This window comes from Bubalus bubalis, chromosome 13 (genome assembly GCF_019923935.1).
Source record: "Bubalus bubalis isolate 160015118507 breed Murrah chromosome 13, NDDB_SH_1, whole genome shotgun sequence".
Taxonomy (NCBI): Eukaryota; Metazoa; Chordata; class Mammalia; order Artiodactyla; family Bovidae; genus Bubalus; species Bubalus bubalis.
In genome coordinates, this window is record NC_059169.1 from 53,197,355 (window position 1) to 53,210,501 (window position 13,147).

At 37.5% G+C, this 13,147-nt stretch overlaps 1 protein-coding gene across 9 annotated transcripts in view; it reads left to right on the forward strand.

Annotated features, from left to right (window-relative positions):
- The window catches only part of RNF17 (ring finger protein 17), a 115,086-nt gene extending 103,162 nt beyond the window's left edge, over window positions 1-11,924 (forward strand). For 8 of the 9 annotated variants that reach the window (XM_044927265.2, XM_025262767.3, XM_044927268.2 and 5 more), the window contains 7 exons: window positions 329-385; window positions 2,382-2,498; window positions 3,650-3,818; window positions 5,516-5,651; window positions 7,524-7,713; window positions 11,186-11,285; window positions 11,744-11,924. In XM_044927265.2, the coding sequence (XP_044783200.1) occupies window positions 329-385; window positions 2,382-2,498; window positions 3,650-3,818; window positions 5,516-5,651; window positions 7,524-7,713; window positions 11,186-11,284 (768 nt within the window). In that variant the 3' untranslated portion in view covers window position 11,285; window positions 11,744-11,924. The remainder of the gene's footprint in view (window positions 1-328; window positions 386-2,381; window positions 2,499-3,649; window positions 3,819-5,515; window positions 5,652-7,523; window positions 7,714-11,185; window positions 11,286-11,743) is intronic. The other variant, XM_044927266.2, reaches the window with a different exon arrangement.
- Window positions 11,925-13,147: the final 1,223 nt, after the last annotated feature.

Here is a 13,147-nt window from a genome sequence, read left to right on the forward strand (position 1 = left end):
TGTGTGCCCCTGTGTGTTTGTGTAAGTGTTTCATCTGTTCATTTAGTCTTTGCCAGATGTATGTACTCTTCACTGTGGCCATTTAAAATGAAAGGTAAGAGCTCCCACTCTTATAAACTAATTACAGTTGTTGACATGCTTCTGGCATAATTTGAGGATTCTTCTTGTTGCAATATTAAATTACTCAGAACACTAAATTTTCCCATAGTTAAGCGAAAATGAATGCCAACAAGAACATGCACACAGTTTTTGCGGGATGAAATATGAAAGTGTCTTAAAACAATATTATATAGGTAAAGTTTTCATTGATAATACTATATTATTTCAGAATCCAACAGATTACAATAAAAAGTATGAGGAAGAGAGATGGGAAATAAGGTTTGAGGTAAGTTTCCATCTAAATATTTTGAAAATTTGGATCAATTTTCATCAATACAAAGAATCTCATTCAAGATCAGGAAGTAAGCATTTTCTTCTGTAACAGCTTTATTGAGATAATTTATAAACCATAAAATTTAACTTTTTAAAGTGTACAAGTCAGTGGTTTTTTTTAACATATTCACAGAGTTTTGTGATCATTATAGCTATCTAATTCCACAACATTTCATCTCAAAGAGAAGCCCCACACCAGCAGCAATCACTTCCTACCTCCCTCCACCCTCCAGTTTCCTGGAAACTGTCTCTGTGGGTTTGCCTGTCCTGGACGTTTCATAGAAAGTGAATTATATAATACATAGTCCTTTGTTACTGGCTTCTTTCATTGACCATAATGTTTGCAAGGTTGAATCATGTTGTATGTGTCCTTTTTATTGTTGAATAATATCCCTTTATATGGATATATACCACATTTTGTTTATCCATTCATCAGTTGATGGACATTTGGATTGTTTTTACCTTTACAGATAGTAAATAAAGCTACTATGAACATTTGTGTACAAATTTTTAAGTGAATGTTGGTTTTTACTCCTCTTGAGTATAGACTTAGAAGTGGAATTACTAAGTCATGAGAATTACACAGTCATATGACTATGTTTACCATTTTAAGAAACTGTGAAACTTATCCAGATGACTACAATAATTTACTTTGGTACTAGTATTGTACAAGGGTTCCATTTTCTCCATATCCTCACCAACACTTGTTATCTTGACTTGTTTCCTAGCCATCTTAGGATAGGTATGAAGATACAAGTCCCTTATCAGACATGATTTGCAGATATTTCTCTCATTCTGTGGGTTGTTTTTTCACTTTCTTGATGATATCTGTTGAAGCGCCAAAGTTTTAAATATTGGTGAAGTCCAGTTTATCTGTTTTTATCTTATTTTTTATTTTGTCACTTGTGCTTTTTGCTGTGCAGAAAGTGTTTTGATAAGTAAAATTTTATGATTTATAAGTAGAATTTAATTCCTATAAGGACTTACCTGGTGGTCCAGTGGCTAAGACTCTGCACTCCCAAATGCAGGGGGCGCTGGGTCAATCCCTGGTCAGGAAACCTAGACCCCCACATGCTGCATCTAGACCCAGCCAGCCAAATGAAAAAACTTACAAAAATAATTTCTATAATTATAAAAATAACATATGCTTGTTGTAAAGTGTTTTGTAACAAATCAGTAAAATTTTAACAGTGGATAGTCAGTTTTTGCTGAAATCAGCTAAGTGGTTCAAGTATGTTTTGTTTTGCCACCCGTTTGGAATTGTTACATAATAAGTGAGTCTACAAATTTGAATGTGATTATTTTACTATTTATACCGAGTACCATATTCAGGATTTTTATAAGGTAATAAAAGTCACCTATATTTATATATATATTTGCTTTTAACAACTGCTGACTGCCGTGATCCTCTTTGGAATCATATAACTTTTAATTATTCTTTATCCTTTTATAGAGCTTAAGGGAGAGCACACTTTTCTGATGATTTTTAACTTAAATCTTCTTTTGGCATTTCATATATTATTTTAGTTTTTATTATAAAATACATATTCTAAAAATGAATGCAGTACTACAGAAATGTGAAAAGGAAAGTTGCCCCCATTCTACACCTCAAACACCCCAGTCCCACTGAGCAGTGTCAGTTTGTTAACCATTCTTCTAAAATGTTATGTGTATGTGTAAATATTATAATAATATGTAAAGAAACATTCCTGTGGCGGGGGGGGCATGGGCGGTAGTTAACGTCTTTTTTTTTTAGGCAGGAGACAAAAGCATTCTAAAGATCTTTTGATTGCTTACCACATTTTGGTCCTGCTACAACAAAATTGTTTTGTGATAGTCTCAGCTAGCTTTTTGTTAAGAAAGTAAACTGGCATTGTAATGAACTTTAATAATGTAGTGGCTTTCTGTAATAGTCATTCTGAAATTTGAATTTATTTGTGCTGTTTTAGGATTTGCTTTTGCCTGAAACAGAGACTCCTATTTTACCACCATATTTGTCTTCATCTCTGCCTCCCCCTGAGGAACTCTATGCTGTTCAAGTAAAGCACGTTGTCTCACCCAGTGAAGTATGTAATTTCAGTAACACTGTTGGTTATGGTCTTAACTTTAGGATGGATTCTTCACATTTCTATCTTCCTGACTTTATTAACAATTGCTGACCTCTAGTTTACCGACCCTGTAGTTTCTTCTTCAAACATCTGTTTATACTTAGTAAGGCAACTGTTTCTTAATCACTTTTGGGTTTTCCCAGTAATGTATAGCTCTTTAAATCAAATATTTAGATTTTTAAGTTTGAATTTACTGCCACTGAAGAAATTTCAGACATCTCATTCCCCTGTCCTCTTCCTACATTGAGCTTAATTAAGTACGCTTTACCCTGCTCTGTTTTTTCATACTATTTATCACCTTCTAACACACCACCACTTTCTTACTATGTCTGTTAACATCTCCCTACTAGAATGTAATTCCATGAAAATAGGGATTTTTGTGTTTTGGGCACTGGTGTGTCCCTGGAATACCTAGAATACTGCCTGATACATAGTAGGCACTCAGTAAATATTGACTGAGTGAATAAGTACACTAAAGAAAATTCATTTATATATGCTTGACTAACAAGATAAAAAGAAATGACAGATTAAGTGGCAGAGCAGTCCTTCAGCTGTTTTTACACAGTAAACTATTCCTTCACAAGCGAGGAGAATTTGCTCCATAATTTCATCAGAGAACATAATAGTGTAACCTATTGTTGGTTTTTATAATGATTTTTAACTAGTTATTATTGTTGCAGAACACATTACCCCAAATTTAGCAGCTTAAAACAACACACATGAAAGTCAGGAATCCAGGGTCTTAAGGTTGCAGTCAAGGTGTGGGAAGAGGGGCGTGCTACTGCAGGATCCAATTCCAGAGCTTGGTGCTGGGCTCCTGCTCTGTGGGCCTCTCCTGGGCCTGCTAACATGCATGTGCGTGCCCCCTGGCGGACCAAGCACCACCAAGGCAGAGGCCACATCTTTTACAGTCTGAGCTCAGTAGTCACATACCATCATGCTATGGCATTTTTCAGCCACAGAGAACAAGTCTGGTTTGATATGAGGACTTAACTCTAAAAGGACCATGGGGCCATTATTGGAGGCTTTCCTGCAGTACTTTTGCCCATATCATGAATACAGAAAGTTACAGAATTTGAATGTTTTTCCCTTCCCTTCCCCCAACTCAGGTATATATTTGCCTTGATTCTGTCGAAAGTTGTAGTTTGTTTAACCAGCACAGTGACACAGAAGACAGTGGAGTCGGCTGGGAATCTGAGTCGGAGAGCCTCGAGGAGGCACTGCGGAGGTTCAATAAGAATATGGAGACATTCCCTCCTCTGACAGACTTCAGAACAGGTACCAGTCTTTCAGGAAAGTGGGATTCCTAATGAAATCATTTTGTTTCAATGCTGATGAGATTGAGTTGTTTCTAAGGTTAACTGGTATTTTTATTGCCCTCACTTTATATGCTTGGCCTCATGCCTTAGGGCACTTTGATTTTCCAAAGCTCAGGCCGCCTGTGAACACTTGACTGCATGAAGATGGCTTTTCTGAGCTTGAGGTTTTGCCAGTAGCTCAAAATTGTGCGTTGTTATTTAGACCTAAATGGCACTTAATTTCATTACAAGCCACCTAAATAGAGAATTTTGGTGTGAGGGCAGGGGAATTCACATTGTGTCCTGTCCTGTCAGGATGGACAAAATCATGCTTTTTCCCTTTCTAATATATATCACCATCCTTTATTAAATACATGGGATTCTCCTATGAGGAAAATGCATTTAGTTACCTGTGTTGACAGTTCCTGAAATACTGAGCGGTGTCTGTACATTTTATCCATGTCATGTATAGAGGTGCGTTCATCGTTGTAGTTTGTACTTATCAGAGGATACTTTAGCAAAGGAATGCTAGAGCCTAATGTCTTATCTGCTACTTAATAAGATTTTAATCACTTATGACCCATGTTTGGCTGATAAACAACACTTGCTCTTTTCCCTGCCTGGAAAGTTCTGGAATGTATAGCAGGACCTCTGCTCTACTTCCCCTACTGCAGGTCTTCTTCCCTGGTGCTCTTCCTTCCCCACCCGCCAACCTCCCTCCCCTGCCCTGCCCTTCTCCACCACCTCCTTTCCCTTGCCTCCTCTCCTAGGAAGGGGCACTGTGAGCAGGAATACTTTGTACTGCAGTGTCCCCAGCTTTTGAGGAAGGCAACTTGCATGAGTAGGTGCTCATAAATATTTGTTGAATGAGTGAAAAAATAAGCTTATTATCATATTTTCTTTTTGTAAACTAATTTATAGTCTAGAAGAAACAATTCTTTCCTTGTGTTCTTCTCTCAAGGGAAGTTACACAATCTGTGCATGATATGGTAATTCATGGAGCTATCTATACATATATTGTTTGTGCATTTTTCTATAGTTATTCTGGAATTAAAGTTAAGTATGCATACGTGAAAGTTGATTCATAAGCAAGTGCCTATTAAATACATATGGAATCTATATTAAAGGAGTTGAATAAGGAATCTGTGTGGGTAACACGTTGAGGATATGTGGTCAGAGTGGGTTGGGAGTATACAGTTCAGAACCTTGTAAATTGCAGTTTAAGAACTTGGTACTGCAAACAGTTAAGATGCCATTGAAAAATGTTAAACTAGAGAGCAATGGAATTGCATTGGAGGAGGGGAAAATTAAAAGTAGGAATAATAGAACCCATTTTACTATCATTCGCAGAAGACAGCTGCCCAAAAGAAAAAAATTGGGGGCATATAAGAAGTGGGAGGAGTGGGAGGATGGTCTAAGCCATGGGAGGTAGAACTAGGAACTCTGAGAAAGGGATAAATGTCTTTCTTCAAACATTTTCCTAATTTAGGAATTAGGAAAAACAGGGTATATAAACAGAAAAAAGAGCACAAGCTAACATTTGGCTGTTGAGTGTTTAATTCTGAATAACAGGTATATGGAGATTATATCTTCTTTGTACTTTACTGTATTTCAAAGCATATATATTTTTAAGAAAATAAAAGGCAATGTAATTTCCCCCTTTTTCTGTCTTTTCAGAAATGCCTTGCCTTGCAGAATATGATGATGGCTTATGGTATAGAGCAAAGATTGTTTCCATTAAAGAATTTAATCCTCTAGCTGTCCTGGTGCAATTTGTTGATTATGGATCAACTGAAAAGCTGACAGTAAACAGGTTAAAAAACAAAAAAGTAAACTTAGTTGAATTAGGATTCTTAGTTCTATTTTAATAATTAAAAATATTTTACTTCAAAAAGCTATTTTAGAGCTACTATTGGGAGTTTGTTTTTACTCTAAAAGTTATTCTTTATTGTGGTAAGATGTACATAACAAAATTTACTGTGTTAAAGTTTTTAAAGTAAAAAAAATTATCATCCATTTTTAAGTATACAATTAATTGACATTAAATACATTCACAGAGTTGTACAACCACTGCTATTGTCCATTTTCACAACTTTTTCATAATCCCAAACAAAAACTCTGGACCCCTTAGTAACATTCTGTTCCCTTTCTTTCAGCTCCCAGTGAGTCCTCTTCTACTCTCTGTATGAATTTACTTAAATTCTTCATACAAACATAATCATACAATATTTGCCTTTTTATGTCTGGCTTATTTTACTTAGAATAACGTTTTCAGAGTTCATCCAGTTGTAGCTTGTCAGAATTTCATTACTTTTACAATTAAGTAATATTTCATTGTACATATACACCACATTTTGTTTATTCATCTGTTAATGGACACTTGGTCTGTGAATAATACTGTGGTGAACACTGACATAAAAAGAAGATCCATTTAAATTCCAGCTTTCAACTGTTTTAGGATATGTACCTCGAAATGGAATTGCAGGATCACATGGTAATTTCATGTTTAACTTTTTGAGGAAATGCCAAAGTTTTCCATATCAGCTATACTATTTAACATTTTTACCAGCAACACACAGGAGTTCCATTTTCTCCACATCCTTGCCAACACTGTTATTTTTTCAAGTTTTGTTGTTATTTGTAATTATTTTTTTAATAATGATATGCATATAAAATCTATCATCTTAACCATTTTTAAATGTATAGTTAAGTAGTGTTAACTCAGTTTACATGGTTAGTGCAACCAGTCTCCAGAACTCTCTTCCTTTTCAAAACTGAAACTAACTTTGTACCCATTAAATGATTCCACATTGTCCCTTCATCCAGCCCATCAGCCACCATTCTGCTTTCCACCTCTATGAATTTGATTATTGCAGGTGTATCTCACATCTTTTTCTAACTGGCTTATTTCACTTAGCATAATGTCAAGGATCAACCATGTTATAGCATGTGTTAGAAGTTTCTTCCTTTTTATGGCTAGATAATATTCCATCATATGTATTTAACACATTTTATTTATCCACACACCCATCAGTGGATATTTGACTGTTGTGAATGATGTTATGAAAATGGACATACAAATCTCTCTTTACAACCCTGCTTTCAGTATACTGAGAAGTGGAGTCACTGGATAATATGCTTATTCTTAGTATTTGGAGGAACCACCAAACTTCCCCAGCAGCATTTTACATTCCCACCATATGTCCAAGGGTTCCAGTTTCTCTCTATATCCTCACCAACACTTGCTATCTTCTGGGTGGTATTTTGTTTGTTTGTTTTTTAATAGTAGCCATGCTAATGGGTATGAGGTGATATCATGTATGGCTTTCATTGGCATTTCCCTGATAATTAGTGATGTTGAACATCTTTTCATGTGCTTGTTGGCCATTTACAGCTCTTTGGAGAAATGTCGTTTTTAACGTGAACATATTTTCTCTCATTCTGCAAGGTGCCTTTTCACTCTATTGATTGTGCCTTTTGCATACTTTTAAGTTTTGATATAATTGAATTTTCTTCTTCTGTTGCCTGTGCTCTTGGTGTCATATCAAAGAAATCACTGCCAAATCCAACATCATAAAGTTTTCCCCTAATTGTGACATTAACATTTTTTTTAGAGTTTTTTATTATTCTTAAAAAAAAAACACACACACACACATTTTTAATTTTAGAATTTCTTTTGTGACAGACTGCGTCAAATCCCTCTTCATCTTATGCAGTATCCAGCCCGAGCCATAAAGGTTCTCTTGGCAGGGTTTAAACCACCCTTGAGAGACGTAGGAAAGTCAAGAATACCATATTGTCCGAAGTGGAGCATGGAAGCATTGTGGGCCATGATAGACTGTCTACAAGGAAAACAGCTTTATGCTTCTTCCATGGTAAGTATCTGTCTTAACTGACCAAGATTCTTTCGAAGGTATTTCAAGGATCCCTAGTAATTTTCTAAAGTGCTTTACATGTAAAATGCTTTAAAGTTTATAATGCTGTAAATACTATAGGATTAATTTTAAGGCTGCTTCAAATGATGTCGTTTTATATAATTTATACTTAAGCTTTTTTTTTTTAATTTTATTTTTAAACTTTACATAATTGTATTAGTTTTGCCAAATATCAAAATGAATCCACCACAGGTATACATGTGTTCCCCATCCTGAACCCTCCTCCCTCTTCCCTCCCCATTCCATCCCTCTGGGTCGTCCCAGTGCACCAGCCCCAAGCATCCAGTATCGTGCATCGAACCTGGACTGGCACGTAAGCTTTTGATTAGCCCTGCAATGATGTAAAATACCAGGGATGTAATGACTAAGATAAAAAATGATCCAGATGAATATTCTATAACTAAAGAACAGACAAGTCAATGAGGCTCTCAAGGCAAGAATACTGAAGTGGTTTGCCATTCCCTTCTCCAGGGGACCACATTCTGTCAGACGTCTCCACCATGACCCGTCCGTCTTGGGTGGCCCCAAACAGCATGGCTTAGTTTCATTGAGGTAGACAAGGCTGTGGTCCGTGTGATCAGATTGGCTAGTTGTCTGTGATTGTGGTTTCGGTTCTGTCTGCCCTCTGATGCCTCTCTCAGCACCTACCGTCTTACTTGGGTTTCTCTTACCCTTGGACGTGGGGTATCTCTTCACGGCTGCTCCAGCAAAGCGTAGCCCCTGCTCCTTACAGTGGCTGAAGTCAAGTGGGCCTTAGGAAGCATCACTACAAACAAAGCTAATGGAGGTGATGGAATTCCAGTTGAGCAATTTCAAACCCTAAAAGATAATGGTGTGAAAGTGCAGCACTCAATATGCCAGCAAATTTGGGAAAACACAGCAGTGGCCACAGGACTGGAAAAGGTCAGTTTTCATTTCAATCCCAAAGAAAGGCAAAGCCAAAGAATGCTCAAACTACCGCACAATTTCACTCATCGCACACACTGGTAAAGTGATGCTTAAAATTCTCCAAGCCAGGCTTCAGCAATACGTGAACCATGAACTTCCAGATGTTCAAGCTGGTTTTAGAAAAGGCAGACGAACCAGAGATCAAATTGTCAACATTGGCTGGATCATCGCAAAAGCAAGAGAGTTCCAGAAAAACATCTATTTCTGCTTTATTGACTATGCCAAAGCCTTTGACTGTGTGGATCACAATAAACTGTGGAAAATTCTGAAAGAGATGGGAATACCAGACCACCTGACCTGCCTCTTGAGAAACCTATATGCAGGTCAGGAAGCAACAGTTAGAACTGGACATGGAACAACAGACTGGTTCCAAATAGGAAAAGGAGTACATCAAGGCTGTATATTGTCACCCTGCTTATTTAACTTATATGCAGAGTACATCATGAGAAACACTGGGCTGGAAGAAGCACAAGCTGGAATCAAGATTGCCGGGAGAAATGTCAATAATCTCAGATATGCAGATGACACCACCCTTATGGCAGAAAGTGAAGAACTAAAGAGCCTCCTAATAAAGGTGAAAGAGGAGAGTGAAAAAGTTGGCTTACAGCTCAACATTCAGAAAACTAAGATCATGGCACCTGGTCCCATCACTTCACGGGAAATAGATGGGGAAACAGTGGCTGACTTCATTTTTCCAGGCTCCACAATCACTGCAGATGGTGATTGCAGCCATGAAATTAAAAAACACTTACTCCTTGGAAGAAAAGTTATGACCAACCTAGACAGGATATTAAAAAGCAGAGACATTACTTTGTCAACAAAGGTCCGTCTAGTCAAGGCTATGGTTTTTCCAGTGGTCATGTATGGATGTGAGAGTTGGACTATAAAGAAACCTGAGCGCCAAAGAATTGATGCTTTTGAACTGTGGTGTTGGAGAAGACTCTTGGGAGTCCCTTGGACTGCAAGATCCAACCAGTCCATCCTAAAGGAGATCAGTCTTGGGTGTTCTTTGGAAGGACTGATGCTAAGCTGAAACTCCAGTACTTTGGTCACCTCATGCAAAGAGTTGACTCATTGGACAAGACTCTGATGCTGGGAGGGATTGGGGGCAGGAGGAAAAGGGGACAACAGAGGATGAGATGGCTGGATGGCATCACCAACTTGATGGACATGAGTTTGAGTGAACTCTGAGAGTTGGTGATGGACAGGGAGGCCTGGTGTGCTGCGATTCATGGGGTTGCAAAGAGTCAAACACGACTGAGCAACTGAACTGAACTGAATTCAATGAGGGGAACATGTAAACCACTAATAGAAGTAGAATGAATGAAGTGTTATCAAACAAGTACAGGTATTTGGGGGTGAGACATAAGGAGAAGCGGGAATGATTTCTATCTGAAGAGACTGGAATATGGTATTTGAGCCCCTCCCCAGTAGAGTACGACAGGGGAGAAGTGACATTTAAACTGTGTCCTAAAAGTTGGAAAAATTAGAATGAAATTGTGGTCAAAATCAGAGAAAGTGGTTTTCAGAGTACTCATACTAAGTTTGAATTGTTTAATGTAATAGAACTGTATGAAAAGGTTCAAATAAGAAAATCTAGGTCATGCTCAGTATTAATATGCTTTCTACTTTAGAGGCTTAGACACAAAAGGGAGACCCACAGACTCTGACCTGTACCCATGTTTAATAACACAGCTATTTTAAAACTGGAAAATTATACACCAAAACTCTGCTGTTTTTAAGTGTCATAAAATCTAGTATTTATATATTTTATGTATTATAAAATCTAATATTTTATATATTTAAATATTACAAAATCTTCTGAAATGACAACACAAGTGGTGCAGCAACTGTCCCTTTAGATGGAAACATGTTCTTCAGTTCAGCTTCATCCTCACCACTGTTGTTTCAGCCCAGCTTGCACTGATTTGAGGACCTGAGATTTGGAGGTTTCTGATATATTGGCTGTGGCAAAAATGAGCTCTTAATGAAGTAGTGCTGTTACTAGAAAGTGCTTTTTGAAAACCTTTGTACATATCACACTCCTGTGTGTGCAGTAAAGAGCTTATGCAAGGTTTCTCTCAAGAAGCCAGTGAAAATACTAGCAGACCAAGTAAGTGTTCTTACAAATACATGTGTATTCACCTCATGAACAACAATTGAAATGTGCTGTGTGCATAAAGGTATGCTTTATGTGTACAGTGCAAATGAATTTTAACAAGGAAGGTACTATGAGAGCCCACTGGCTCAATCCAGGAAAACTTTGGGGATGAATTACATTTCAAATAAAGTGAAGACGGAAAGAATGGAATTTAGCAAGAAACCATCACAAATACCTTTGAAAGGACATAGTACAAATTTATAAACAAACTTAGAGAATGCCTTGGTCTCTCTTGCCAGCTGTAGGAGGAACAGGCAGCAAAGACATGATGGTATTTTCTTGACAAAGATCTTTTCATTTTAGGCTCAGGTACCAGAACAAATGGTGACTTTATACGAAGATAAACAGTATCCAATTCATATGTCATTAGTAGAAATGGGGCTTGCAGACCGAGATGAATGATGTAAGTACCATGATTTCTTATTCATCCTTACGGTCAGCTTCAGGCACAGCACTGACACAGCAGAGGTTCACACTGCTTCTCAAAGGAATGACAACCAAGCTCAACAAGAATCTCTCTTCTAGATTTCTCCTTAACAAGCCCTTCTAAACTACTGAGTATTAGTATCAGAAAGGTTCCATAGTTGTGAAAATGCTGGGATCAAACAGCTGTCCTGATTGTTCATGGTACCAGATAGTTTCAGGGCGTAAGGAGGAGAGCAGCACTGAAAATAATTCAAGCTCATAACTCTTAGCTCTGCATATGGTACTACTGGATAACCAGTGTCCTAATAACAAAGATTATTAGAGTTAATCAGTAAACAGCTCACACTCTATTCATTCACATAAGTGTAACACACGATTTAGTAACTAGATTTGAACATTAAGCACAGGTTTAAAATAACACATTCTGTTTTTCAGGTATACAGTACAGAGCATCTGTAGCAGCCCAGAAGAAAGTTTTCTGTTACAATGTAGACCATTTCAGGCTTATTTCCTTCACTTGTTCTGCAATACTGCTGGGCTTTTTTTTTTTTCTTCCTTACATGTTGAACTGTTAAGAACTGTTTGAAAAAAGTTAATAAATATTTGCTTTCAAGTATTTACTTATTTTAATTTTTATATTTTAGCCACATTAGGAAAAATATTTCCTATATATTCAGTTTAAGAAATAAGACACTGTCAGCACAGGTGTAGGTGCCTGTTCTACCCTTCCCCAATCATTCTCTTACCTACAAAGGAGGTGAATACTGTGAATTTGGCATTTATTGTGCTTATACACCTTGGAGAAGGGCATGGCAACCCACTCCAGTATTCTTGCCTGGAGAATCCCATGGACAGAGGAGCCTGGTGGGCTACAGTCCATGGGGTCGCAGAGTAGAACGCGACTGAAGCAACTTAGCACATGCTTATTTTGTCTTTATAATTTTACTGTATATGTAAGCATCCATAAACAATATACAGTTCTGTATATTTTTTAAGTGTGTATAGTATCACACAGTTGCCTTTCCCCCTACTTTATTTATAGTCTTTTATCCATACTGATATGCATAGCTGTTTTATTCACTTGCATTGTTACATCCCTCTATGCACATAATTTATTGTTAGATCTTTAGGTGGTTACCCGTTTTTTCTCAATTAGAGTTATTCTACAGTAGGACCCTCTCTATACCTATGAGTGGTTTTCTAGTGAATATACTTACTAATGGAATTTACTAGGTCCTGAGGTAATTGTTTTTCAAACTAATTCTACCATTAGTAGTCTTGAGTTTCTTGCTGACATGCAGTGTGGCCAGACCATTATTTGCCAGTTTATGATACAACTATAAAGAGATACTTCATTTTTGTAATATGCATTCACTGGTTTAGTTGCTTGTTTATTGCTCATTCGTATCTTTTGTAATTTTAACTAGTAAGGCTTCTTAATGTATTTGGGTTACTAATCCTTTGTCAGATATGTGTATCTTTTCCTAGTCTGTGACTTTTTCTTTTTGGGGTACCTTTGGACAAACTTTTGACTCATTAACCTTTTAAGATTTGTGCTGTGTCTCATTTAAAAGTCTTTCTCAAGGGTGGACCTTGTGATCTAGGGGTTAAAATTTGGCATTCACTGACGTGGCCTGAGTTCATTCCCGAGTTGGGGAACCTGAGATCCCAGAAGGTGTACAGCATGGGCCCCCCCAACCAGAAACAAAAATGGCTTTCTATCCTGAGGTTCAGTTCAGTCGCTCAGTCGTGTCCGACTCTTTGCAACCCCATGAATCGCAGCACGCCAGGCCTCCCTGTCCATCACCAATGCCCAGACTTCACCCAAACTCATGTCCA